The sequence below is a fragment of the Schistocerca americana genome, chromosome 4 (genome assembly GCF_021461395.2).
Source record: "Schistocerca americana isolate TAMUIC-IGC-003095 chromosome 4, iqSchAmer2.1, whole genome shotgun sequence".
Lineage (NCBI taxonomy): Eukaryota > Metazoa > Arthropoda > Insecta > Orthoptera > Acrididae > Schistocerca > Schistocerca americana.
Window position 1 is genome coordinate 493,651,958 of NC_060122.1, and position 27,862 is coordinate 493,679,819.

The 27,862-nt window shown below is 40.0% G+C and overlaps 1 protein-coding gene across 1 annotated transcript; it reads right to left on the reverse strand.

Moving 5' to 3' along the window:
* Window positions 1-4,327: 4,327 nt before the first annotated feature.
* On the reverse strand, window positions 4,328-27,516 carry LOC124613006 (aurora kinase C-like). The gene is made up of 7 exons (XM_047141560.1): window positions 27,237-27,516; window positions 27,053-27,145; window positions 26,015-26,206; window positions 25,808-25,942; window positions 25,539-25,697; window positions 12,587-12,818; window positions 4,328-4,725 (listed from the first exon to the last, which is right to left on the reverse strand). Exons 1-7 carry the CDS (start codon window positions 27,320-27,322, stop codon window positions 4,627-4,629), a joined length of 996 nt encoding a protein of 331 aa, XP_046997516.1. The 5' UTR covers window positions 27,323-27,516; the 3' UTR covers window positions 4,328-4,626.
* Window positions 27,517-27,862: the final 346 nt, after the last annotated feature.

The window sequence follows — 27,862 nt, forward strand, 5'->3', positions numbered from 1 at the left end:
ACTTATTGACTGAAGGTGCATCCAAAGATCAGTTCCTGAATGTTTTGCACAGCTTCAATTTGTATCCACATATAACTAACCCTACAAGAATAACAAACTCTTCAAAAAGTCTCATAGATAATATCTTCACAAATATAGATGCCATAGATATAGATGTAATAAATGTTGAACTAGGAATATCTGATCACAATGCACTTATCCTTAAATTTCCCATAGCCCATAGTGTCCAAGGAATAGAAAAGCAACTGGAATCACTCAACAGAGGAAAGTCCACTGGACCTGACGGGATACCAGTTCGATTCTACACAGAGTACGCGAAAGAACTTGCCCCCCTTCTAACAGCCGTGTACCGCAAGTCTCTAGTGGAACGGAAGGTTCCAAATGATTGGAAAAGAGCACAGGTAGTCCCAGTCTTCAAGAAGGGTCGTCGAGCAGATATGCAAAACTATAGACCTATATCTCTGACATCGATCTGTTGTAGAATTTCAGAACATGTTTTTTGCTCGAGTATCATGTCGTTTTCGGAAACCCAGAATCTACTACGTAGGAATCAACATGGATTCCGGAAACAGCGATCGTGTGAGACCCAACTCGCTTTATTTGTTCACGAGACCCAGAAAATATTAGATACAGGCTCCCAGGTAGATGCTATTTTTCTTGACTTCTGGTAGGCGTTCGACACAGTTCCGCACTGTCACCTGATAAACAAAGTAAAAGCCTACGGAATATCAGACCAGCTGTGTGGCTGGATTAAAGAGTTTTTAGCAAACAGAACACAGCATGTTGTTATCAATGGAGAGACGTCTACAGACGTTAAAGTAACCTCTGGCGTGCCACAGGGGAGTGTTATGGGACCATTGCTTTTCACAATATATATAAATGACCTAATAGGTAGTGTCGGAAGTCCCACGCGGCTTTTTGCGGATGATGCTGTAGTATACAGAGAAGTTGCAGCATTAGAAAATTGTAGCGAAATGCGGGAAGATCTGCAGCGGATAGGCACTTGGTGCAGGGAGTGGCAACTGACCCTTAACATAGACAAATGTAATGTATTGCGAATACATAGAAAGAAGGATCCTTTATTGTATGATTATATGATAGCGGAACAAACACTGGTAGCAGTTACTTCCGTAAAATATCTGGGAGTATGCGTACGGAACGATTTGAAGTGGAATGATCATATAAAATTAATTGTTGGTAAGGCGGGTACCAGGTTGAGATTCATTGGGAGAGTGCTTAGAAAATGTAGTCCATCAACAAAGGAGGTGGCTTACAAAACACTCGTTCGACCTATACTTGAGTATTGCCCATCAGTGTGGGATCCGTACCAGGTCGGGTTGACGGAGGAGATAGAGAAGATCCAAAGAAGAGCGGCGCGTTTCGTCACAGGGTTATTTGGTAACCGTGATAGCATTACAGAGATGTTTAACAAACTCAAGTGGCAGACTCTGCAAGAGAGGCGCTCTGCATCGCGGTGTAGCTTGCTCGCCAGGTTTCGAGAGGGTGCGTTTCTGGATGAGGTATCGAATATATTGCTTCCCCCTACTTATACCTCCCGAGGAGATCACGAATGTAAAATTAGAGAGATTCGAGCGCTCACTGATGCTTTCAGACAGTCGTTCTTCCTGCGAACCATACGCAACTGGAACAGGAAAGGGAGGTAATGACAGTGGCACGTAAAGTGCCCTCCGCCACACATCGTTGGGTGGCTTGCGGAGTATAAATGTAGATGTAGATGACCAAAAATAGTTCATACCAAATGTACAAAAGAACCTTCTCCACAAATAGTTGCAGTCACTTCATAAATACACTGACTAACCAATCATGGGCAGAAGTACTGTTACAAACTAGCACAAACACTGCATATAATGTTTTTTCTTCCCTGTTTATGTTGAATTTTGAAATGTGTTTTCCTAAGAAACTTGTCAAAACAAACACATACGGGCATACACATTCTAACTCCTGGATCACAACAGGTATTAGAAATTCCTCCAGGACCATGAAAATGCTTAACTATAGACTGAAAAGTTGGACTGACCCAAAGTTTAAAGAATATGTAACAAATTACAAAAAAATATATAGAAAAGTAATTACAAAAGCAAAATTACTAAGTAATGATAAATTAATAAGAAAATCAGGCAATAAATCAAAAACTATTTGGGAAATTGTGAAAAGGGAAACAGGTAAGGGCCTCAAGGATCAGGAAATAGTACTCAAAAATAGTGAAAATATTGAATTAAAAGATGAAACTCTGGCAAATTACATTAATAATTACTTTTTAAGTGTACCAGTGTCATTAAGTAAAAACTTTACTAAACATGAGAAATTAACAGCCCCAAAAGTAGACAGTAGTATGTTGTTAACTCCCACAAATGATAATGAAATATTAAAGGTGATAAAGGGTCTAAAATCAAAAATGTCTGCAGGTGTGGATGATGTGCCTGTTTCAATAATAAAAAAAAGTTGCCCAACAAATTATAAAGCCCCTGGTACATATTGCCGATTTGTCTTTCAGCGAAGGTGTGTTTCCTGGGGTTGAAAATCTCTAAGGTTAGACCTCTGTTTAAAAAAGGAGATCCAAACAAGGTAGAAAATTATAGACCAATATCCCTTCTCCAACCATTTTCAAAAATTCTAGAGAAATTAATGAATACCAAACTCATAAATTACTTAGATGCTCACAAACTTCTAAACTGCAATCAACATGGCTTTCACTCGGGCCACAGCACAGAATCAGCTATCCATGCCTATACCAAAGAGACTGTCAGGAGTCTCGACACTAAAATATGTGTAGTGGGAATTAACTTAGATTTATCTAAAGCTTTTGATACAGTAAATCACAAAATTCTGTTAAACAAGATGGAGGCAATAGGTGTAAGGGGTGTTGTGAAGCAGTGGTTTGAATCTTACCTTCAAGATAGAACTCAGGTGGTAGAAATCATCGCAGAACATAAAAATCGGATAATCAAGTGGGTCTCAAGATGCAAAGAAACTGGAAATAGGTGTCCCACAGGGCAGTGTTCTTGGTCCCTTATTATTCTTGCTTTATACAAATGACATAAAAAATCCTAATATTTCTACCAAAATAATGTTGTTCGCAGATGACACTAGCATTATTGTGAGTGATGATAAAAAAATCATTGACCACCACAACTGATATAGTCCTGAAATATATTGAACATTGGTTTAATGCTAATGAGTTAACAATCTAAGTAAAACAAATTATATACAGTATGGCAAAGCAACTCAAGATATGGACCTCCAGTTAAAACTAATGGATAAGAAGATAGAGAGTGTACAATCCACAAAGTTTTTGGGCATGCACATTGATCAAACTTAAGCTGGAAAGACCATCTCAAGAACTTATCCCACAGGCTCAATTCGGCATGTTTTGCATTGAGGATATTATCTAGAGTATGCAGCACAGACTGTACTAGACTTTTGCTTACTTTCAGTCCATCGTGTCTTACGGCATAGTGTTCTGGGGTAAAACTAAATCAAGCTTAACAGATATCTTCAAATTTCAGAAAAGAGTTATACGAATCATAACACGTAACTCTCCAAGAACTCATTGTAGGCCCCTTTTCAAAGAACTGCAAATACTCAATACCATCACTGTATATTTTTAAAAGCATTCTGTGTACAACAGCACATGTGAAAAATCTACGTACAAATGAGGACTGCCATAATTATAATAGTAGAACTCGTAAGAATTTGTATGTAGAAAGGGTAAGGGCAACACAAACCCAAAAGCATGTAAGTTATTTTGGAATAAAACTCTACAATGCTCTGCCAGTGTACATGAAGGCAATAATAGATGAAGTAATTTTTAAGCTCAGTCTTAAATTTTAACTTTTAAGCAAAACTTTCTATGACGTAGATGAGTACTTTGTGTGTAAATTTATTGCCAAAAAATGTTAATTTATATGTCTAAATTTGTACTTTTAAAAATGCCTTGAAAGTGATATTCCATTATTATGTGTGTAGTACTAGTATGATAACTTTGTTGTGACAATTCCTACATCATGTAAATGATTTACAGGAAGATAATAAAATGAAATGAAATGAAAAGCTTTCCAGAGTTTAGTGGGAAGGAGCAGTTGGGACAGCAGGGAAGACTTCATGAATTAAATCATTCCAGCAAAATGTTAGATTTTTTTAATACAATGAATTCAATAAATTACAAATCAAACTTAAAACCAACATCTGCACAATGAATAATTCAATAAATACTTTTAACAAAATTTACATTTAATTGATATCTTACATTTGTATACATGATTTTTTTAAAAAAAAAAAAAAAAAAAAAAAAAAAAATCAGCTTGAAAGTTAAAATCTTTCGACAGTAGGAAGTTAATCTGGTGAACTGAAGAAACTATTACCTCTGTAGGAAAACAAACAAAATTGGGATCAACATCACATCCAAATATTATTAATAAAAACAAAAGTCAGAAAATTACAAAGTTATTAAGTAAACAATCAATAAATCACATAAAAAGGGATTTGTTGTTAATCACAGTAATTCAGTGCAGTTTCAGTGTTCTAGATCCATTCAGTATCTAGACTGTACTGTTCACAGGTAACTGATTCATGTGCCTTTCACTTGTTGCACCAACAGCATAAATCTTATTTTACATTCTTTTCTGTAACAGCATTTTTAAGAATCCATTGGTGTTTCAATACTTCTTGCAGAGGTAGTCTGTTCTGTGGCACAACCACAAGTAGCTGCAAAGAAGAGATGAACTTTGTTAGCTCAGATGTTAACCTACAGCCAGTAAACCATTCAATTCCAATAGAAATAAAATATAAAAATATCAAAATTTAAAAAATTTACATGAGGCAAACTAAGACATGTCAGACTGATCAGAATGAGAGAAGGTTGCCAATCATCAGCTGATTTATATAATAACCCAATGAATAGCTATTTCTGACACATAGCATATCACACATTACTGCAAGACAATATTCATCTCATCGACTTTAATTAAAGCTTATACTCAGTTCTTTGTGATAGGTAAAATGTTGGAACTCTTCCATCTGTTATGTTTTACTGTCATGCATAATTTTTTTTCTATTTTTAGTGCAGTTGCATATGTTCTATGTAATGTGTACATGAAAGTGTAAAATTGTTATTTAGGCAAAGTTCTATTTCAATGTATTGACTAGTTCACTATATTGATCTTCCCCATTACAATGATGCAATTAGTTTTACATGTTCACATAATTAAAAGTTAAAACAAATTGACAATTATAAAACAGCACATAGCAAAAAACAAACATTGTGACATGATAGGCATAATCTTAAAAGGTGTTACCATTCCTTTGAAAGTTGACAATTCACTCTTCTTGCCAGTATACTTTAATTACCTGGAACTAAAAAAAAAACAAAAAAAAACACCTGACATCAAAAGTTCAAACCTTCATAATTTCAGTTGCCCATTTTGCCTCAGTGCAGTGTACTTCGACACTGTACTTTCTTACTATATTTTTTCTAAGTCAGATGATACCCCATTATTAATTGATGAGGTCATTAACAAAAATTTTGCATGATTTATCATAACGTAAAATTACTTTCAAGCTGGATGTCATACTTCTAGTTACAGTATTCCCAACATAGAAGCATAACAATTTTACTTTTACACTTTACAAGCCTTCAACATTTTTCGTAAACCTGGTAACTGAAATCCTATAATCCATCCAAAATCTAACCTAACCGATTGTTGAAACATTATGTAGTTCCTCACAACAAATATTTGCATGCCATTCTTTAAATAGTCCACCCAACCCTAAAATCACCAGACCAGCTTCAAATATGTAATGTGTATCACCTATTTGAAAGGGGGCAGTGGCCAGAAAGCATAGAAGAAATTACTATGTCAGTCCGTGCAGGAAAGTTCACTACAGTCATAACAACTCATAAAATGTAATGTGTTCAAGTCAAATATTATATTCTGTCATTTATTAACTCAATGACGGTATCTTGCAATTACTTCACACTGTAAATTTGCATTCACTTTGATGATCGCCGCTTAAAAGATGTCGATGGCTAAAAAGACAGTGCCCTATCCGGAGTCTAGTTAAAATTACCTCCTCCCGACGCCGCGTTCGGGAGGAAGAGGTCCAAGCACAAGGAAGAGCTTTCACGTCCCGCAATTTATTATGGGTAAGTGTTGACCAATGCGTGTGCCATAAATGAACAACACGTCGACATAAAACGCTCCGTAGATCGGCGAAGGGAATCGACTGAATAGCTGGCCGAGGAAGAGAGACTGCAGCCTTGGCTGCAATATCGGCCGCCTCATTTCCACAGATACCAACGTGTCCCGGGAGCCAGAGGAACGCCACTGAGACGCCCCCCAGGTGGAGCAAGCGCACAGTCCTGAATCCGGTGGACCAGAGGGTGCACAGGATAAAGAGCTTGGAGACTGAGGAGAGACCTGAGAGAATCTGAGCAGATAACGTACTGTATCCGCTGATGGCGGCGGATGTAGTGGACAGCCTGGAGAACAGCGTAAAGCTCCGCAGTATAAACCGAACACTGGTCGGGAAGCCGAAAGTGATTTGGGGTGTCGCCAACAATATAGGCACTCCCCACACCTAACGATGTTTTCGAGCCGTCAGTGTAAATAAATGTGGCGTCCGTCATTTGTGCACATAGAGCAGCAAATGCCCGACGATAAACAAGTGAAGGGGTACCATCCTTGGGAAATCGACAAAGGTCACGGAGCAGGCAGATCCGGGGACGGAGCCAAGGCGGTGCTGTACCCCAAGTTGTCAAGAAGGTTTTAGGAAAGCGGAAGGAAAGAGAATGGAGCAGTTGACGGAAGCGGACTCCCGGTGGTAGTAGGGAGGAGGGGCGACCTGCATACCCTACATCAAAGGAGGCGTCGAAAAAAAGATCATAGGCTGGATTAGCAGGCATGGAAGACAGATGGCTAGCATAACGACTCAAAAGGACTGCTCGCTGATTGGACAGCGGAGGTTCAGCAGTCTCAGCATAAAGGCTTTCCACAGGGCTGGTGTAAAAAGCTCCAGACACTAAACGTAATCCACGGTGGTGGATAGAGTCGAGACGCCGAAGAATAGACGGCCGAGCAGAGGAGTAGACTATGCTTCCATAGTCCAATTTTGAGCGCACTAAGGCGCGATAGAGGCGGAGAAGGACCACTCGGCCCGCTCCCCAGGAGGTACCATTCAGGACACGGAGGGTGTTACGGGATCGCAGACAGCGAGCCGAAAGATAGGAAACGTGGGAGGACCAGCACAGTTTTCTGTCAAACATAAGATCCAAGAATTTAGCGACATTTGAAAACGGAAGGTTGACAGGACCTAGATGTAAGGAGGGCAGAAGAAACTCCTTACGTCGCCAAAAATTAACACAAACTGTCTTACTGGGAGAAAAACGGAAGCCAGTTTCGATGCTCCAAGAGTGGAGGCGATCGAGACATCCTTGAAGACGTCGTTCAAGAAGGCTGGTCCGTTGAGAGCTGTAGTAGAAAATTGTTCATGATATAAGTGGAGAGAGCAACAAGATGGTCAACTGCAGAACGATGCTTTCGGAATCCGCATTGGGCAGGTGTTAAAAGACTGCGGGATTCCAGCCACCACGCTAAACGGTAATTCACCATATGCTCCAAAACCTTACAGACACTACTCGTGAGAGAAATGGGGCGATAGCTAGAGGGGAGATGTTTGTCCTTTCCAGGTTTCGGAATAGGAACGACGATAGCTTCCCGCCATCGTCTGGGAAAAGTACTGTCTGTCCAAATTAGATTACAAAGGCGAAGGAGGTAACGCAGACTATGGGTTGATAAATGCAGCAACATTTGGACGTGGATACCATCCGGTCCTGGGGCGGAGGAGCGAGAAGAAGAGAGTGCATGTTGGAGTTCCCGCATGGAGAAAACAGTATTGTAGCTTTCGCGATTTTGAGAGGAGAAAACAAGAGGTCGCACTTCCGCTGCACGTTTCTTCGGGAGAAATGCTGGTGGGTAATTTGAAGAGCTCGAAATCTCAGCAAAGTGCTGACCCAACGAGTTAGAAATTGCGACGGGGTCCACTAATGTGTCATGCGCAACAGTGAGCCCAGAGACCGGGGAGAAACTAGGCGCACCTGAGAACCGTCGAAGCCGACTCCAAACTTCCGAGGAGGGAGTGAAGGTGTTAAATGAGCTAATAAAGAATTTCCAGCTCGCCTTCTTGCTATCGCGGATCACACGACGGCATCGCGCTCGGAACTGCTTATAGCGGATACAGTTGGCCAAAGTAGGGTGGTGGCGGAAAACGCGGAGAGCACGTCGCCGCTCACGTATTGCATCACGGCATGCCTCGTTCCACCAAGGAACTGGGGGGCGCCGGGGCAATTCGGAGGTCCGTGGTATTGAATGTTCCGCAGCGGTAAGAATAACGTCTGTAATATGTGTGACCTCATCGTCGACGCTGGGAAAGTGACGGTCATCGAATGTCGCTAGAGACGAAAAGTGTCCAATCAGCTTGGGCAAACTTCCCAGCGTTGCGGGCACATGTAGGGCAGTTGAGGCTGCAGTCTAAGGACACATGGAAAGTGGTCACTCGAGTGTGTATCATCAAGGGCGAACCATTCGAAGCGCCGAGCTAGCGGAACAGTACCGAGCGCAAGGTCCAAATGAGATAAATTTGTCGTGGAGGCAAACAAAAATGTAGGGACCCCAGTGTTGAGGCAAACTAGATCTGCTTGGTGGAAGACGTCTAGCAATAGTGAGCCACGTTGACAAGAATGTGGAGATCCCCAAAGCGGGTGGTGGGCATTGAAGTCCCCAACCAGCAAATATGGGGGTGGAAGCTGACCAAGAAGATGAAGGAGATCAGCTCGTGCCATTGGTGTGGAAGATGGAATGTATACAGTACAAAGAGAGAACGTGTATCCGGAAAGAGAAAGACGGGTGGCGACAGCTTGGAAGGAAGTGTTTAAATGGATTGGGTGATAATGGAGAGTTTCATGGAGAAGAATCATGAGTCCTCCATGTGCTGGAGTGCCTTCAACAGAGGGGAGATCATATCGGACAGACTGAAAATGAGGGAGAACAAAGCGGTCATGGGGACGCAGCTTTGTTTCCTGAAGACAGAAGATGACCGGCGAGTAGGATCTTAAGAGGATCGACAATTCATCTCGATTAGCTCGAATACCGCGGATATTCCAGTGGATAATGGACATAGTGTGAACAGAAAATGGAGGACTGTGACCAAGGTCGCTGTCAACTCAACGACTGGTCAGAGCTTGTGACCGACAGCATGGAATGGCATTCAGCCGAAGGCAGAAGATCCTGATCCATAGGTTGGTCAGGAGCAGCTCCTGCCACCAGCGATCGGCCGCCAGCAATGCGCCTTGGCGACACAGAAGACGGCCGAGGGCGATTTCCGCCAGGTGGTGCTGTAGATGGGACATGCCTTGGCGGAGAAGGAGAGGAACTGGGTTTCTTTGTAGCCTTCTTGGAAGTATGATGTTTAGAGGAAGGAGGAACCGATGGTTGGGAAGTTGCGGTACGTAAAAACTCTTCACGAGTATGCTCTTTTTCGAAGTCTTGGTGTCTGACTTTTGGGCTCGAGATTTAGCAGAACTCGACGAAGGGTGAGCCAGAGAGTGGGCAGGCGAAAGTGGTGAGGTTGAACGGGCGATCTTTGCGCTGGCCGATCTGACGACCGTGGCACTAAAGGTGAGGTCGCAAGTCTGCGTGGCCGCCTCCTTTGTTGGCCGAGGAGAAGCAAGGACAGTGCTGTACTTTCCTGTCTGAGGCACGGTGGGCTGTCGACTGGCGAATAATTTTCGAGCAGCAAAGGTCGACACCTTTTCCTTCACTCTGATTTCCTGGATGAGCTTTTCGTCCTTAAAAACGGGGCAATCTCGAGAGGAAGCAGCGTGGTCACCCATACAGTTGATGCAGCGAGGGGATGGAGGTGGACACGCACCCTCATGGGCATCCTTGCCACACGTAACACATTTGGCCGGATTGGAACAGGACTGGCTGGTGCGATTGAACCGCTGACACCGATAGCAACGCGTAGGGTTTGGGACGTAAGGGCGAACGGAAATTATCTCATAGCCTGCTTTGATTTTCGATGGGAGTTGAACTTTGTCAAATGTCAAGAAGACAGTGCAGGTTGGAATGATGTTCGTGTCAACCCTTTTCATAACCCTATGAACAGCCGTTACGCCCTGGTCAGACAGGTAGTGCTGAATTTCTTCGTCAGACAATCCATCGAGGGAGCGTGTATAAACGACTCCACGTGAGGAATTTAAAGTACGGTGCGGTTCCACCCGGACAGGGAAGGTGTGTAGTAGTGAGGTACGCAGCAATTTTTGTGCCTGGAGGGCACTGACTGTTTCCAACAACAGCGTGCCATTCCGTAATCTGGAACAAGACTTTACAGGACCTGCAATTGCGTCGACACCTTTCTGAATAATGAAAGGTTTGACCGTGGAGAAGTCGTGACCTTCGTCAGACCGTGAAACAACAAGGAACTGTGGCAACGATGGAAGAACTGTCTGTGGCTGAGACTCAGTGAACTTACGCTTGTGAGCAGACATAGTGGATAGTGAAGAAACCATTGCGGAAGAATCCCCCAAGATTACCGGCGTCTCCGATGGCGCGCTCCTCCCTTGTGGGGGCCCTCTCTGAGGGCACTCCCACCTTAGGTGATTGTTCACACCTCAGGTCACACCTCCCAACAAACGGACGGAGGGACCAATCGGCACTTTCGGAAGGTATTAGCTCGGGTAATCACCCCTCCCTGGGCCTGGCCGTTACCAGGGGGTACGTACGTGTCCTACCTGTCTACCCGGGGCGGGGAATTACGCGTTACCCCGTCACCGGCTACGCATGGAAGTGCGTGGGTCGGCCTTCAGACACACACAGGGAGGAAAAAAAGAGAAAGGGAAAGGAAAGAAGAGGGGTCTCAAATGCCGCAGCGGAGAAAAGGGCAAAGAGAAGAGGGAAGGAAAAGAGAAGGACAGAGGAAGGACGAAGACTTACAAATTCCTTGCTTTCTACACTTGCAACAGTTTCGAGCGTCCGTCTCCGGACTTAGGCACAAACCATACTCCCAGAGGGGGAGAAAGAGCCAGGGGTGAGGGGGGGGGGGGGGGGCGAAGATGGGGGACGGGGAAGGATGCGGAAAGGGAGGGTATGCAGCCCGGAAAGGAAGGAGGGCCACATTAGCTCGGGGTCCCGTGCTCGATACGCACGTATCCACAAAAGAGTTGTGGACCCCCTGGGGGGGAAAAAAATAGTGTGTTACACCTGTTAAAGTATTCGGTCACCCAACATAGTTACTAATATTGTGACATATTGACTGTATTTTGCCACGCTAGACAATTGCTGATTCTTTTGTCAAGTGTAGGTCTACTGCACTATAATCAGATAGAAAGAACTGTGACTAACCGCAGTATGTAACATTTCTTTAATAGCATTTAAAGAAGAACTATGAAATCTCAACTGGCTGTCAATTGCTAATACTTCTAATGTGTTGTTAAGAGTGATAAAATTTGGCATTACATACTGTGTGGGCTACATTACTGGGATTATCCTTCTGCACTAACAGTTTTCAGCCTGTCACAATGACCAAAAGGAGAGACTCCAGCTACCAAGAACAATTAAGCACGTAAAGCAAATCAGTTATAACTGACAAAATAAAGTTCAAGCTGTCTTATGTTTGTTGCACGCTCTTAATTTTATGTAATCTCCACATTATTGGCTTAGGTACTGTTTCAAATGGCTATTCTACCAATACGTCAACTGTCAATCCAGGTGCTTTATACTACTTTCGTGTAATAGTACAACCACCTTTCATAAAGCTATCATTGCCAACCGTTTTGCTCCCCCCTCACTAAAATAATTCGAAAGTCGCTCAACTGTAAATATATCTGTTTATCCAAACAAAACAGAATTGTGGCACACTACTGGAAAAAAAGAGGAAAAAACATTACTTAAACAGCAATGGGAATCCTACTAATATTCTGACAACACAGCTGTTAAACAACAAGAGTTAAAATACTTCAACTAATTGACAGATTTCATAGTTTAAAATTTTTATTTTTGTTTCACCTTAAGTTTCAAATTTGTATAAACATCCCCTCATAATGGAATGTACGGAATGTTACTGTTTCAAATAAAATACTGTCTGTGTGAGAACAAAGGTATTGGTGCTTCACATTTGTCATGAAGCTAAGTTTGAATTCATAAGAATTTGAAAAATTTCTCTCTGTTCTGTAACATTTCAAACAATGAGAACTTCATGTAGAAATATCAACAATGTAGGAAAAGATAAATTGCTACTTACCGTAAAGAAGACACTGCAACTGAGAAGACACTTACATAAAGCTTTCAGCCACAGTCTATATCAGCAAAAGAGAAACGCACACCATTCATACACACAAGCACGCACACCTCATGCATACATTACCGCCACCTCCAGCATCTCGAGCCGGAATGCATTCCGGCCTGAGGTGCTGGTACTGTGCATGTCTGCAACTTAATGTGTATTCTTTATTATACCAACATTTCTTATTTAATATAATGAATTATTTAATATAATTATGAAATAAGGTCACCTTTGCAATAAGATCCCTTGCATCATTTGAAACAAATGGTGGGAATGAATACTGAGCTCTGCTTATTTGGCGACACATATCATCATAAACAGCAGATTCAAATGGCGGCTTGCCAACTAAACATTCGTAGCAAAGGACTCCAAGGCTCCACAGATCAACATTTTCATCATGAGGATGATCTTTGATCATTTCAGGAGAGAGATAATCCAGCGTCCCACATAATGTAGTCCTCCTGAAAGTGAAGATGTCAGGAATTCATGTGCCACAAACAAGGTGCAAACTAACAAATATGAACACACTTAAAGGCACAATGAAATCATGATTAATTATCTCAATATTACTGTGTCCCTTGAAACACCAAATGGCGTTCTTCCGTTGTCCAGAAGAACCTACTGCTTTGGCCTTTCACGATTTTATCAGCACATATTAGAAACCAGAATGTAGGGTATTCAAAGTTCTAAAATAGCTAAGTTTGCAGACCATATTGCATTTGAAATGACTTGTTGGATTACATCTCCCAACTGTCCTACAGCGGAAGCTCAGACAGACAAGTACAGATGCCAATACTGTTTCACGCTGGAGTCAGCTATAACCAGTCGTGGCCAGCCCATTTTGTAAGTGATACTGTACCAGGTAAGCTGCTGATCATTACAGTAACATTGCTGGTTAACTGGCATTTTGTACAGGCACATTATCAATTGCTGGAAGTTTGTGTGTGGTATTGAGAGACGAGATTGCAGGAACTCAGTTTCAAGGTTTGAAGTGTCAAACAACATGTACGTTTATTCAAACTATACATACATATGAATATCAATTTAAAGAAACATACCATTATGATTCTATTCCATCTATGACCAAAATCTTCCACCTGTCACAAGATGGCACTCAAAATTTCTAGTTGTGCTTGCCTCTGTGGGTTTCGAATGGGCACCATTTCCATAGACTTCACTTTTCCAAACATCTTTAAACCTTGGTCTTTCACATTATGTTTTAGATTTATTCTTTGTCTTATTTGTTTACTCTTTGGATTTTCTGTTTTGGCCCCCTTGATTGTATCAAGTTTGATCCATCAGCAGTCACACAACACTCACTTGGGGAGTAACTGTATCAACAGATTTTAAATCACTAAGGAACTGGCCAATACTTGTAGAAGATTGAATTTCCATTAGAAGCAATAGAAACACAGATCAGAGCAGGAGGGAAATTTCAGTACAGCCGATAGACACATTTGTAAGTGAAAAAGCTATTCCCAGCTTTCAAAACTTAGTTTCTTCCTCAGACATGAAAGATGGATAGGTCTGAAGGACAGTTCATTCAAGTGCCAAGTTGAGAGGGAACCACTGTCATAATGAAGACAAGAGAAGACACAGATACGGGAAATTCGAAACGTAACACCTAGGACCTCTCCACTTCTTTACCAGAAGATTTCTCTCTCACATTAATTAACTGAAAAGCTAATAACATGTCAACAGCAATCCTAAGCATAGAAAAATATGGGAAATAAGTAATACAATAAGTATACATTGCAAACGTTTATTTAATCATCACATTTACCAACTACAAAGACTACATCGTATCACTACTGATGTAGTACCGCTTAAGGCGTGCTACTAGTGACTGTAATGAAGTAAACAAATCCTTCCAGCCACAGACAGTTTTGGGAGCCACTTTTAATTCAGACAGCAGGCAAGACTACAACCAATAAGCCACTTAGGAGTTTTTCCAGCAGTAAGATGGCAATTACGTTTGGTTTACTTCTGGTTTCAAACAAACATGAAGCAGAATACTGAAGTTAATCTTATCTGCCCCAAGTAAAACACTGACAGTAGACTCCACATCTCACACTGTAAGTCTAGTGTTTTATATCCCTGCGTTATTCAAAGTAAAATTTAACCTGGTTTTTAGTACAGTTTCACAGTGTTGTAAACAACATGGGAATTTGGTTGGTTAGCTGATCATTTTGAAGAGAGAGAGAAAAAAAATGTTTTTACGGTGCTCTAATGCCATTTACTTGTACAGCAGTGATATCACACATTCATTCTCTTACAGAAATCATAATCTTACAGCTTATGTTGTGGAACATTATGTTGTTTGAGAACTGGTGCTACGGTCTTTTGACACTGAACAGTAAGTGACGATTTGATGTGTAATCATACGTGGAAAACCGACAGTGAGATTGTGTCTGTGACAAATTAACCGATGGAATTAAAGTGTCCACAGTAAGAGCCAAAATATAATCTCCATCTATCTGTAGGCATCAATTCAGCTGCAGAATACCTCTTACTCTACAGCTAAAGTAGCTTAGGATAAGCTAAATCCAATATATGAAGATTGGCCTCTTAAATTTATAAGCATGGCTGATTCTTGGTTTGACCTGGGAATGTAGCGCAACAGTGAGGTGAAGTTTTGTAAGCCTGGGCATAGCAGAGCACTGAGTACCTAGGCAGGTGGCTGTAGGCAGTGGCTGGAATTCCCTGAAAGGATGCTGGTGCTTGCAGCATCTACAAACACATGGCTAGCTTCCAAGGTGTCCTTTTGTGGTTATGGAATATCACTTGGAGATATTTCATAGAAAATTACTAAGACTGAATCCACTAGAACAATGTAGTGAATGAGGATATCAAATTGTGTGTCTCGCATTCCCAAGTTCAATGTAGCATTACAGAATGTTGTGAAACTAGTTTAATTGACAGCAGTTTTCATAAACCGGTTATGTAAAAATACTTTAGATAATGAAGCTGTCACATCCATAAACAATTAGTCAGAATGGAATGGAACTACAAAATTAACACAAATTACATTTTGTCTCAAATTTGATCCAGAGCAACAACAATTTTGATTAAAACCAATTATTTAGAACAGAACTAAATATACTCTACAACCACAAATTATGTCAGCAAGTGTTGCCCGATGGCTTTAACTTGTCCCAAATGCTTCTGTGCTTACATGTACATGAAATTCCTACTGCAAATTAAGTGTTATGCAATTTGAGGCAGGCCACAAATTAAATTGGCTGTAATTCAAAAGTGGTGTCCAATACATAGAAACCAAGAACATCATGCAAACAAGCAGGAAATTGCTATGTTTTTATATGACATTTGTGCATGATTGCACCATATGTTATCATTAATGCTTAATACAATAGCTATGTTGGAATGTCTTGTAGGTTTGGTAAGTGACCAGCATGATCAGCAGGGGAGAGAGCGGGGGAGGGGGGGTGTTATTTCAGTATGTTTAGTTTCAAGAAAAACAATGTAATTTTTAACTATGGTCATTGTAACATCATTTTGTAAGAAGTTCTTAAGACTATAGTGGAGGTGGCGTAAGACAATCCCTGACTGCTCATAGCTTCTACCTGTGAAGCACTAACTGCTGCAGGCAAAAACAATAGGAATCTACAGACCAACTTTTCCATTCTGTGCTGCAGTTGATAACTGAAGATGCATCATGGGAAGTGAACATGACAACTTATGAATGATGATTAGATAGGAACTAGTGTTAGACAAAAGTCATAATGATTGTATGAAATTACATGGCAGAGAAATGGGATACTTCTTGTGCAGAATGCTGTTTTTATAGAACAGAATATTTCTTAAAATATAAACTGTGCTCTTAGGTTCCAACCTAAACATCACTTCAGAAATCTGGAGATTCTGAATATATCCCACAAAGTTTGTGGAAAGATCATTCCATCAGCACAATTTTCTTGCACTCACATATATTGACTTCTACTCATAACCAATGAAACAATGGAATATGAAACAATATGCAAGGTAGTACTGTCACATTCTGAGAAATGTACAATTCATGAAGCAAATATGAAAACTACTAACCAATCTTATAATCCATATTTGCCAGATCAACAATCATCAATATCTAGCTATCCAAGTTGCAAACAAAAGTAATCAATTTGTATCTTCCACCACAACAAGTCATTAGAATCAGCAGTTTTCACTGACTACTATATTTTAAAGCTCATTGGCTATAATCAATAGAAAAAAACTGACATCAGCAGCACGCAGTGGAACACCTGCTTACCATCATAAATGGACTTTAGCTGATCTTTAAAATGTAGACTATAAAGCTAAAGCTGAGAACTTCCACATAATAGGTCACAGATGCACACTGGCCCAGGAACTCTTAGAACAAGAAATTGACAACAAGACACCTGTTTAAACCAAGAAGCAGCATTGTGCCAACAGCAGCCTCATCCACTGCTTTTTCAGAATATACTGTCCTGGCTTCAGCATTCCAGGAACTTCAAAGATTAAACAGTGAAATTTCTCCAAATACAAAGAACAATCCTACGAATTACCACCATATTTTACAGACTATAAAACACTTTCTTCAAAAAACTGCCTCCAAAATTCTGGCGCTCCTTTTACTTTAAATTAATATAAAATGTCCAGTGTGATTTAAAAATCCAACCACCAGTTTTAAAAGTAGCCATATATTTGATGCCTTGGGAAAGCTATCCTTATTTAACACTGGATTCAACTGGCAGCAACACTGCATCGATGAGACAAACATGAGTTGTGGGGATTCATAAGCTTGCTAACACTGTCTCCCTCTTGCCTCTTGCACCCCCCCCCCCCCTCCCCATTGGAACCCAGAACATTGTATAGCCTATGATGCATCATTGCTGTCTACGGTGCCAGTGAAAGGTATTCATATGATGCGAGCTATAAACTTAAAGTAATAGCATATGCAGAACAACATGGTGGAGTTTTGGCCCTCCAACAACAGAAAGCCATTTGTTATTGGCAGGTCAGTAAAGAAGAACTTAGAAAGAAATGAGGAAGAATGTGGAAATAGAGAACTGAACGCAAAATGGCCAGAACTAGAAGATGGTGTATTGAAATGGATTGAAAGACACCATCAAAATGGCATCAGAATTAATACAAAAATGATTCAAATACATGCCCTTAAGCTAGTGCTACAGTGAAACTTTAACAGACATTAAGGGAGGGGTTGGCTGGTGCTACAGGCTTGTGAAATGCTACAGGAGTATGAAGAGAAATTATTACCTTTCCATAACTTTATTACTCAACATCAAAAGAAAACCAGTGTGGAACAAAGTCAAATAGTGAATATGTCGAGTAACAGAACAGTTTCCATTAAAGTTGCTATAACTGTAGCGATACTGCTGTCCTTTAATATTGTGCTCCCGGTGCTAAACTTAATCCAATGATAATTTTTAAGTGCAAGACAATGCCAATACTTTCTGAAATACCGCCAGGTGGTGTTGATCATGTATAACAAGGGTTGCATGGAAGAGCCCGGTGTGAAACTATGGAGTTAATTAGTTTCATGTTCCATGGATTGTTTTGCATGATAAACTGTCATAATCTGCAACGATTCATTTTAATTTTCATATTGCTAACTAATTTCTACATCTATTTGTACTCAAAACATCACCATATAATTATTGGCTTAACAGAGTATAGGAGAGTTATTTTCTTGTGATAGATCAGTTTAGTAGACATTTGTAAAATTCTTTGAAAGAGAAGACAGGGAAATACATAATTTGTTGTTATTACGGGAGGACTTGCATCACAATTGCAACCTCTTGAAGTCTCGATAAATAAATAATTTAAAGTTTATATGACACAGGAATGGAACAAGTAGTAGTAGTAGTAGTAGTAGTAGTAGTTTTTGTTGTTGTTGTTTTCAGTCCAGATATGGCTTTGATGGATGCTTCCAAGCTAATCTATCCTGCATTAGCATCTGCATCTCCAAGTAACTACTGCAACCTACATCCTTCTGAATCTGCTTAGTGTATTCATCTCTGTCTCCCTCTATGGTTTTTACCCTCCACACTGCCCTGCAATACTGAATCGGTGATCCCTTGATAGCGCAGAACATGTCCTACCAACCAATCCCTTCTTCTAGTCAAGTTGTGCCACAAATTCCTCTTCTCCCCAATTCTATTCAGTACCTCTTCAGTAGTTACGTGATCTACCCATCTAATTTTCAGCATTCTTCTGTAGCATCACAGTTTGAAAGCTGCTTTTCTCTTCTTGCCTAAACTATTTATCGTCCATGTTTCATTTCCATACATGGCTACACTCCATACAAATACTTTCAGTAATGGCTTTCTGACAAATCTATAATCGATGTTAACAAATTTCTCTTCTTCAGAAACATTTTCTTTGCCATTGCCAGTCTGCATTTTATATCCTCTCTACTTTGATCATCAGTTATTTTGCTCCCTATATAGCAAAACTCATCTACTACTTTAAGTATCTCATTTCCTATAATTCCCTTGGCATCACCTGATTTAATACAACTACATTCCATTATCCTCGTTTTTCTTTTGTTGATGTTCATGTTATATCCTCCTTTCAAGACACCGTCCATTCCGTTCAACTGCTCTTATAGGTCCTTTGTTGTCTCAGACAAAATTACAATGTCATCAGCAAACTTCAAAGTTTTTATTCTTCTCCATGGATTTTAATTCCTACTGCAAACTTTTGTTTCCTTTACTGCTTGCTCAGTACACATATTGAATAACATCGGGGATAGGCTACAACCCTGTCTACCTCCCATCTCAACCACTGCTTCCCTTTCATGCCCCTCGACTCATAACTGCCATCTGGTTTCTGTACAAATTGTGAATAGCCTTTCACTCCCTTTATTTTACCCTGCCATCTTCAGAATTTGAAAGAGTGTATACCTGTCAACATTGTCAAAAGCCTTATCTAAGTCTACAAATGCTAGAAATGTAGGTTTGACTTTCCCTAATATATCTTCCAAGATAAGTCATAGGGTCAGTATTGCCTCGCGTGTTCCAACATTTCTACAGAATCCAAACTGATCCTCCTCGAGGTCGGCATCTACCAGGTTTTCTATTCGTCAGTAAACAATTTATGTTACTATTTTGCAGCCGTGACTTATTAAACTGATAGTTTATTAATTTTCACACCTGTCAACACCTGCTTTCTTTGGGATTAGAATCATTATATTCTTCGTGAAGTCTGAGCGTATTTTGCCTGTCTCATGCATCTTGGTCACCAAATGGTAGAGTTTTGACAGAGCTTGCTCTCACAAGGCTATCAGTAGTTCTAATGGAATGTTGTCTACTCCTGGGAGCTTGTTTCGACTCAGGTCTTTCCGTGCTCTGTCAAATTCTTCACACAGTATCCTATCTCCCATTTTATCTTCATCTACATCCTCTTCCATTTCTGTAATATCGCTGTTAGGTACATCACCCTTGTATAGCCCTCTATATACTCCTTCCACCTTTCTGCTTCCCATTCTTTGCTTAGAACTGGTTTCCCATCTGAGCTCTTGATTTTCATACAAGTCTTTCTGTTTTCTCCGAAAGTCTCTTAATTTTTCTGTATAGTGATATATGCCTCTAAATCCTTACATTTGTCCTCTAGCCATCCCTGCTTAGCCATTTTGCACCTCCTGTTGATCTCATTTTTGAGACATTTCCATTCCTTTTTGCCTACTTCATTTACTGTATTTTTATATTTTCTCCTTTACAAAGGTCTTTAAATATCGGTTTAATTTCATTCATTACTGCTGCAGGTAAAGAATGTTTGTGGTCATATCTGGCACTTCTCCTGTACTTGCACCAAGTGTCAGAATCATTCAGGCAAAGACCATGCACTGTATATTCATTTCTGGAAAGCTTATGGGAAAAGATAGCCCATACAGCTTTACTGATGTTTTCGAAATTCCCTACATTTCTTCTTATGGCCAAGCCATAATAATTCTGTAATCTATCTATTTCAACATTTGTCAGGTGACCTTTACCGCATGTCTTCTTACCATCTCCCAATACTATTTTTGACCTTTCTTTCAAGAATCTTCTCAACCTCGACCCCATTCTCTTCTGGACATGCCCAATGCACTAATTTAGAAATTGTGACATTAGGACCATAGGGTTGTTCTGCACATAACCGGTCATAAGCCTTGCTGTCACCATCCCCTAAATGCTGTGTATCTGACACCTCTGTTTGCCACTGAATGATTAAAAATCCTGAGAACTCTTGCTACTTCCATGCCACCACTTGGACCAGTATAATTCATCTGACAGTTATGTTCATGCTCTTTCTCAGTTCACTGCCACAGGTTTCACAGTACTTGCTTAGAATATCTACAGCAATTACCTTGCCAGTATCAAATGATGTAGCTGTCACAACACCATTTAGTGAACTGTTGTCCATGTTTCCACCAGCTGCCATCAAAACATGCACAAATATCACCACTTTCACTGTCATTACTTTTCTTGAGTGCTTCTTCAACTGCTTCCTTCATTGAGACGTCACAAACTTCAGTAACATTGTTTTAAGTCATAAATGTTGCAGGATTTGGAAAGTCAGGTAATGCACGTGGGTATGTTCTGTTGCAATAGATCTGAGACCATAAACTAGCCGTATGTTGTTCTCATATAAATTATTATTTGCCATTTTTGATGTCATCGTAACAACTGCACCACATTTTTTGCAACTCTATGTCAAGTTTGACAAAATCCTGTTTACAAAGACACCAACTCTCACCCGAAGATACGTCATGTGGGCTTTCAAATAAAATGATGGAATGGTGTGGTGGACCTCAACTACGTATACTTTGACTCAGTGTTGAAATATTAAAAGTTTTGGCTGGTTTCGTTGTCTAGGGGTGGGATACATAGTTGCCACATTACAAGCCAAATACTGCTGAGTCTACAGTATACAGGGTGTTACAAAAAGGTACGGCCAAACTTTCAAGAAACATTCCTCACACACAAATAAAGAAAAGATGTTATGTGGACATGTGTCCGGAAACGCTTAATTTCCATGTTAGAGCTCATTTTAGTTTCGCCAGTATGTACTGTACTTCCTCGATTCACCGCCATGATTTCATACGGGATACTCTACCTGTGCTGCTAGAACATGTGCTTCATGCACAATGGAGCTCCTGCACATTTCAGTCGAAGTGTTCGTACGCTTCTCAACAACAGATTTGGTGACAGATGGAGTGGTAGAGACGGACCAATTCCATGGCCTACACACTCTCCTGACCTCAACCCTCTTGACTTTCATTTATGGGGGCATTTGAAAGCTCTTGTCTACGCAACCCCGGTACCAAATGTAGAGACTCTTCGTGCTCGTATTGTGGACGGCTGTGATACAATACGCCATTCTCCAGGGCTGCATCAGGGATACCATGCGACGGAGGGTGGATGCATGTATCCTCGCTAACGGAGGGCATTTTGAACATTTGCTGTAACAAAGTGTTTGAAGTCACGCTGGTACGTTCTGTTGCTGTGTGTTTCCATTCCATGATTAATGTGATTTGAAGAGAAGTAATAAAATGAGCTGTAACATGGAACGTAAGCGTTTCCGGACACATGTCCACATAACATATTTTCTTTCTTTGTGTGTGAGGAATGATTCCTGAAAGTTTGGCCGCACCTTTTTGTAACACCCTGTATTATAAGAATACACACGAGTCGAATGGTCAAAGGTCCCTATCACTCAGCAATTGCTACTGTAATGTAGGAATTTATAAATGAAAGATTGCAATTAAAGAAATTCTTCAGGTACTATTTTAACAACTTTAAATGATAGGTACAATAGCAGAAGTACCTTTAAGAATGCCCTTTATTACTGTAGAACACTTATTGGTGTTGATGGTCCAGCAATTAAATAAAATATAAGTTGAACAATAGGGAAACAATAGATTCCTACGGCACGTAATTAGTTATGAACGACATAGTTCACGGGACATTCACTTCTAAACACACACCACGTCTTCACTGTAGAAGCCACAGAAATCTCACAAGTGCACAAGTCGGCACTCTTGAAATATTTCTATCTGCCGCGACCACGCACAAACTGCTCCACATTCTCCAAGTCTTTCTCACGACCGTGCGTCCATCGTGCCTTACCGTCCCGGACTCTCTGTGACCTCTCCCGTACTGTTCTCCCACTTCCAGCCAGCCTTCCCATTCATGAGTGCTGCAATTGGCTCGAGCGCTCCCACCATGTCTTCAAGCCAACGCACATTGAGAAACACATTCGAAACACTGGATTCACATTTAAATAACTTGAAATTAAATAAATATTCCTACGGCTGGACCATAAACACACTAACACACACATTACATACATAAACAAATTAAACAAACATTTATCAAAGGAACAGCAAGCAAGGTAGGCCAGTAGTCTAATGTCTCTGCATTCTACAACAAAGTAAATATTTAACCAATTTCTTTATGAATAGGATGTATCTGATATAAACAAAGACAAAATGGTTCAAATGGCTCTGAGCACTATGTGACTTAACTTCGGAGGTCATCAGTCGCCTAGAACTTAGAACTAATTAAACCTAACTAACCTAAGGACAGCACACACATCCATGCCCGAGGCAGGATTCGAACCTGCGACCGTAGCGGTCACGCGGTTCCAGACTGAAGTGCCTAGAACCACACGGCCACACCGGCCAGTTATAAACAAAGACATAGATTAATAATTATATTTATAAGCATGCTGTTACCATTTTTTCGTGTAACTGCGGAGTACTTATGGCCTGACGCGATTGATAGTAATCTGCTACTTTGTCCTCCAACAACTCATGTACTATTCAAGTTACATGCCTGCAATTTATACTAATTTAGGTTTACACTAACAGCTTTCTAAAGACATGTTGACCGACGAAATCTGATGAACCGTTTAGATTTTAAAAATTTGTTGCCAGGTGTTACCGTCAGACACTAAACTTTAAACTAATAAAGATATTGAAAATCTGATTACACCATCAGAAGCATTGTGCAAATAATAGTAATGTACATGTTTCCTTTTTAGGTATCACGATTCATCTGGCTACTATTAATTTCTATACAAACTGTGCCACGATGGTTTCACAAAGTCCGCCATCTTTGGCACTCTTGGCATACAAGTATCTTTCATCAACACAGCGTCACCATGGAATTCCCGGCCACGCACTTGTGCTGGACCACTCTTACTCCGGCACCACGCAGCCGGTCCGCCATGCGGCACATGCGAACTCTGAATTTAGAATATTTTCGGGGCGCCACAATTTGGCCGTTACCTCACAGTCACCACCACATATTCTGCAGACAGTATTTTTGGAAATGAAATCCCAGATCATTCTAAGGTTCATCATAATATTTCCAAACGAAAGTTCATCTCCACGAGCTGACTGGGAGGAAATGCCTTGAAGACACTGCAATTTCTTTCTCGATTTTCTTCATGTCTGATAGTCTTGTGTCCTTTGACCCACTATCCTCATTTACCTTTACGGATTTATTTCCTCTGAATTTTAATTTAGACGAGAATTTCTTTATTCGTAGCATTTTTATGAAAACATGCAGAACCAAAGAAAACACAAATCAACAAGTACTTCACTCACAACAAACTTCACTAAGTACAATGATTGACGCTTGAAAACAATAACAAACACTATCAGAAAAAATTAGTATTGATAGTAGATACAGAGTAGGAAACATTGAAGCGATAAAACAATAGAAGCATGAAATAATATACAAGGAGTATAAGAATGCTGTGCATTATCTCCGCATGGCGCAAAAAGGAAGGTGTGGCATTTAAATGTCAGATTGCACAGAGTGTCAGGAAAACCATTACATGTCACAAAAATGTCGTATTTATATAAAAGAAAAACTGTTTCACACAGGAAAGACCAGGCATTTCAAATATGCTAAAATCTAAAAATCGAGTTTTTGAAGCCCACTTGCCTTCCGTCCCCCCTTAAGGGATCTGACATTCCATGCTCCAATCCATAGAACACCAGTTTTCTTTCTTCCGATAAAGACGTCCTCCTGAGTAGTCCCCACCTAGATATAAGAAAGGAGGACTATTTTACCTCCAGAATATTTTACCCAGAAGGACGTCATCATCATTTAACCACACAGTAAAGCTGGACGTCCTTGGGAAAAATTATGGCTGTAGTTTCCCTTTGCTTTCAGCTGTTTGAAGTACCAGCACAGAAAGGTAGTTTTGATTAATGCTACAAGGCCTGATCAGCCAATCATCCAGACTGTTGTCCCTGCAACTACTGGAAAGGCCACCGCCCCTCTTTGGGGAACCACATGTTTGTCTGGCTTCTCAACAGATATGCCTCCATTGTGGTTGCACCTACTGTACGGCTATCTGTATCGGTGAGACATGCAAGCCTCCCGCACCAGCATCAAGGTCCATGGTTCATGGAGGGGAGGGGAACAAGCAGATAATGGATGAAACCCAACATGAATTCACACTGAAGGGAGCTTTAAAATGTCCTAGTCATTTTTATATATATATATATATATATATATATATATATATATATATATATATATATATATATATATATATATATATATATATATATATATATATATATATATATCTGTGTGTGTGTGTGTGTGTGTGTGTGTGTGTGTGTGTGTGTGTGTAAAAAAATAGTCATGGTCTACAGTGAGGACAGACCCTGTTAAATTCCCCAAGAAGTGCATCTTAAGTAATAGTCTCCATGGCAATGAAGATCGCCTTATATATGAAGAGGTGGATGATGGAAGTTCAGACAGCAAATTTAAAGGGTTTTAAAGGTCAGTGCGGTTTTGTAAACTGGAAGCTTTTAGGTGGCTTTGCAATCTAATAATAAAAATTGTAAAAATGTTTTTCCATTTAAGAAAAGTTGCTTAAAAATTGTGGTGCATCTTATAGTACATAAAATGACAACTCACTTTTCTAGGACAAATGGCTGCAAGGGTTGACATCACTTTACAATTAGGAGGGGAGCAGGGAATGGGGAAATCAACCCAAGTCACTGCGGAGGAGCATATAGACCAAATGCAAGCAGACACGATGACAAAACTTATTGCAAAACTGTCAGCTGCTGATACAAAATTATAGATTGTAAATTACTTTGTTAAATAAATATGATTCAGTTATGCTAGATAGCTAAAATTAACTCTAGAATCATGTTCTATACACACCTTGAATGGGGTGAACGGACTGACCAGCCAAAGTCTGCAATTTTCAGTTCACCTTTAGCACCAATAAGCAAGTTTTCTGGTTTGATGTCCCTATGAATCACCCTTTTACTGTGGCAATACAGAAGAGCATCAGCCAACTGTGCTATGTAGGTAGCTGTTCTGAAAATTATTTTTGGTATTTTCAGAAAAAGTTGCAGAACAACACATTTAATTTCAGTTCTTACAAAATAATCTGCATCTGTGTACATTAACCCTCCACTGAATTTTACCTTCCTTCATCTAGCCTTTGTTGTGGCTGAGATTTTATTTCCTTGAAAAGTTCTCCTTTAGGAGCATATTCCAAAATAAGATATACTCTTGCTTTATCATGGAAATAACCATACATTTTCAAAATGTTTGGATGCCTGCAAATTTTGAGAAACATTATGAAGTAAGTATTTATGCTGCAACTGCAGAGTATAGTCATTGCAACTTACCTTAAGTGTGACTGTATTTCAATTTCTCTTCTTAGCTGGTGCTGAACATTCGCACTTTCCAGCTGGGATTTGACTAGAACTTTAAGTGCAATTACATATTTCGAATTTTTTTCTCTAGCGAGGTAAACCTTCCCAAACTTCCCTTTCCCCAGTGCTCTCCCAATTTCAAAATCAGACAACGTCCAGCTCTTGCTGAAATAAATTTTATCATTTACTCTATTAATAGTTTTATATAGAGAAAGAAATTTGCTAAGGTCAACAAAGGAATCAAAAAGTCGAAGTAATATGAAAGTTGTCACATTTGAACAGTCAATGTTCCTAAAATGTCTAAGTAGCCGTCAACCCTTTATTACCATACTACTGACAGTTTCAAAATGGGACTGGTCATTAATACTATTTTTGACACCATATGACCCGTATTGCACTGGAAAAGTACTTCGCCAACCTTTTTTTTTTTAATAATAAAAGCTAGAAACACTTTATGAAGGTTATAAAGAAATACCACAGTATAGGTACCATCAAATAGTTTATAACCATTCTTTTCTAAAAGATATTTGACAAGGAATTTTTACAGTGTAATTATATGATTAACATGTTCCATATAAGAAAACTTTCATGGTTGCATATATGGGCCTACTACAGGGTGCAAGTCTAGGAATTGTAATTATAATGACTGTGATATTTGTTGTTATCACCTATCTATAGCACCAATAACTACCCCTCTAAGAACATAAATAATGACCCAACATAAGGTTTTTAAAAAAAGAATCTGGTCCCAGAAATGCGGTGAAATAAAAGGCATTCGAATAACGCTACTGTTAAGAAATCTAAAATACACAAATGTACAGGGTTCTCCTTATCCATATGCCTTAACACTAACTAAATTAATATAAAAACCATTATCATATTTAGGAATCAAGAAATTCTTCTCAAGTGTACAAACAATGTAGCATAAACGTAACCCACGATTTCATTAAATAAATACATAAATAGTTGTTTACGTAAACAATGGGAGGTTATGCAGGGAAAAAAAATTACCTGCTGGCCCGCGCATCTTTTGCAGCTTCTTCTTTAAGTTTTACATTAGGCGCCTTCTGAGTAGCCGTTCCAGCTGCCTTTTCCGGCTTCTCACTGAAAACATGACCAAGTGTACCTCTGATATTGCTCCTTATGATTATAGTTATATTGAAAAAGAAAGTAATTATTTCAGTAAAATATTTACGTTCGTGGATTCCGTAATTTTTCAGAAGTTTTGATGTCCAGGATCTTAATAACTTTCTTACGCGTTTCTTTCACTGTTGTTGACATTTCACGGTAAGTCCTACTTAACACTTAAAACTGAATTGTTTCGACAAGCACACGTGCTCTGCGTACCTTTAAATCATGCAACTTCTTACACGGTACCAGCTTTTACAAAACGCGCCAAATACTTCGAAACTTACTATTCTACAATCACCACATGTATCTGACAGAAGAGTGTTTTAAACCCAGATGCATTTAAAGGGAAACTGCGCCTGTTTGCTATTGGCTCTGTGTCGCAACAGTCATTTGTCTATACACACCTAATTGGCTACCGCAAGGTACCCAATGCAACAAGTCGAACCTATGGTCGAACCACAGTCTAACAACTGTGTCTATCGCGGCCTAACACAAGAGTTTACTTGTATAAACGTTTCAAACTTTCAAAGAGGGTCGAGACTCGAGAAGACGTTGAAGACGATGACCACCCTGGAGGTTCTAGCACATCGATCCTTCGTGTTCAAGCAGGAGATGATGATTGGGTTCAATCACACTCACTACGTGAAGCCTGTATCCAACTGTTACGACGCTACAGGCAAAACCCCTCTG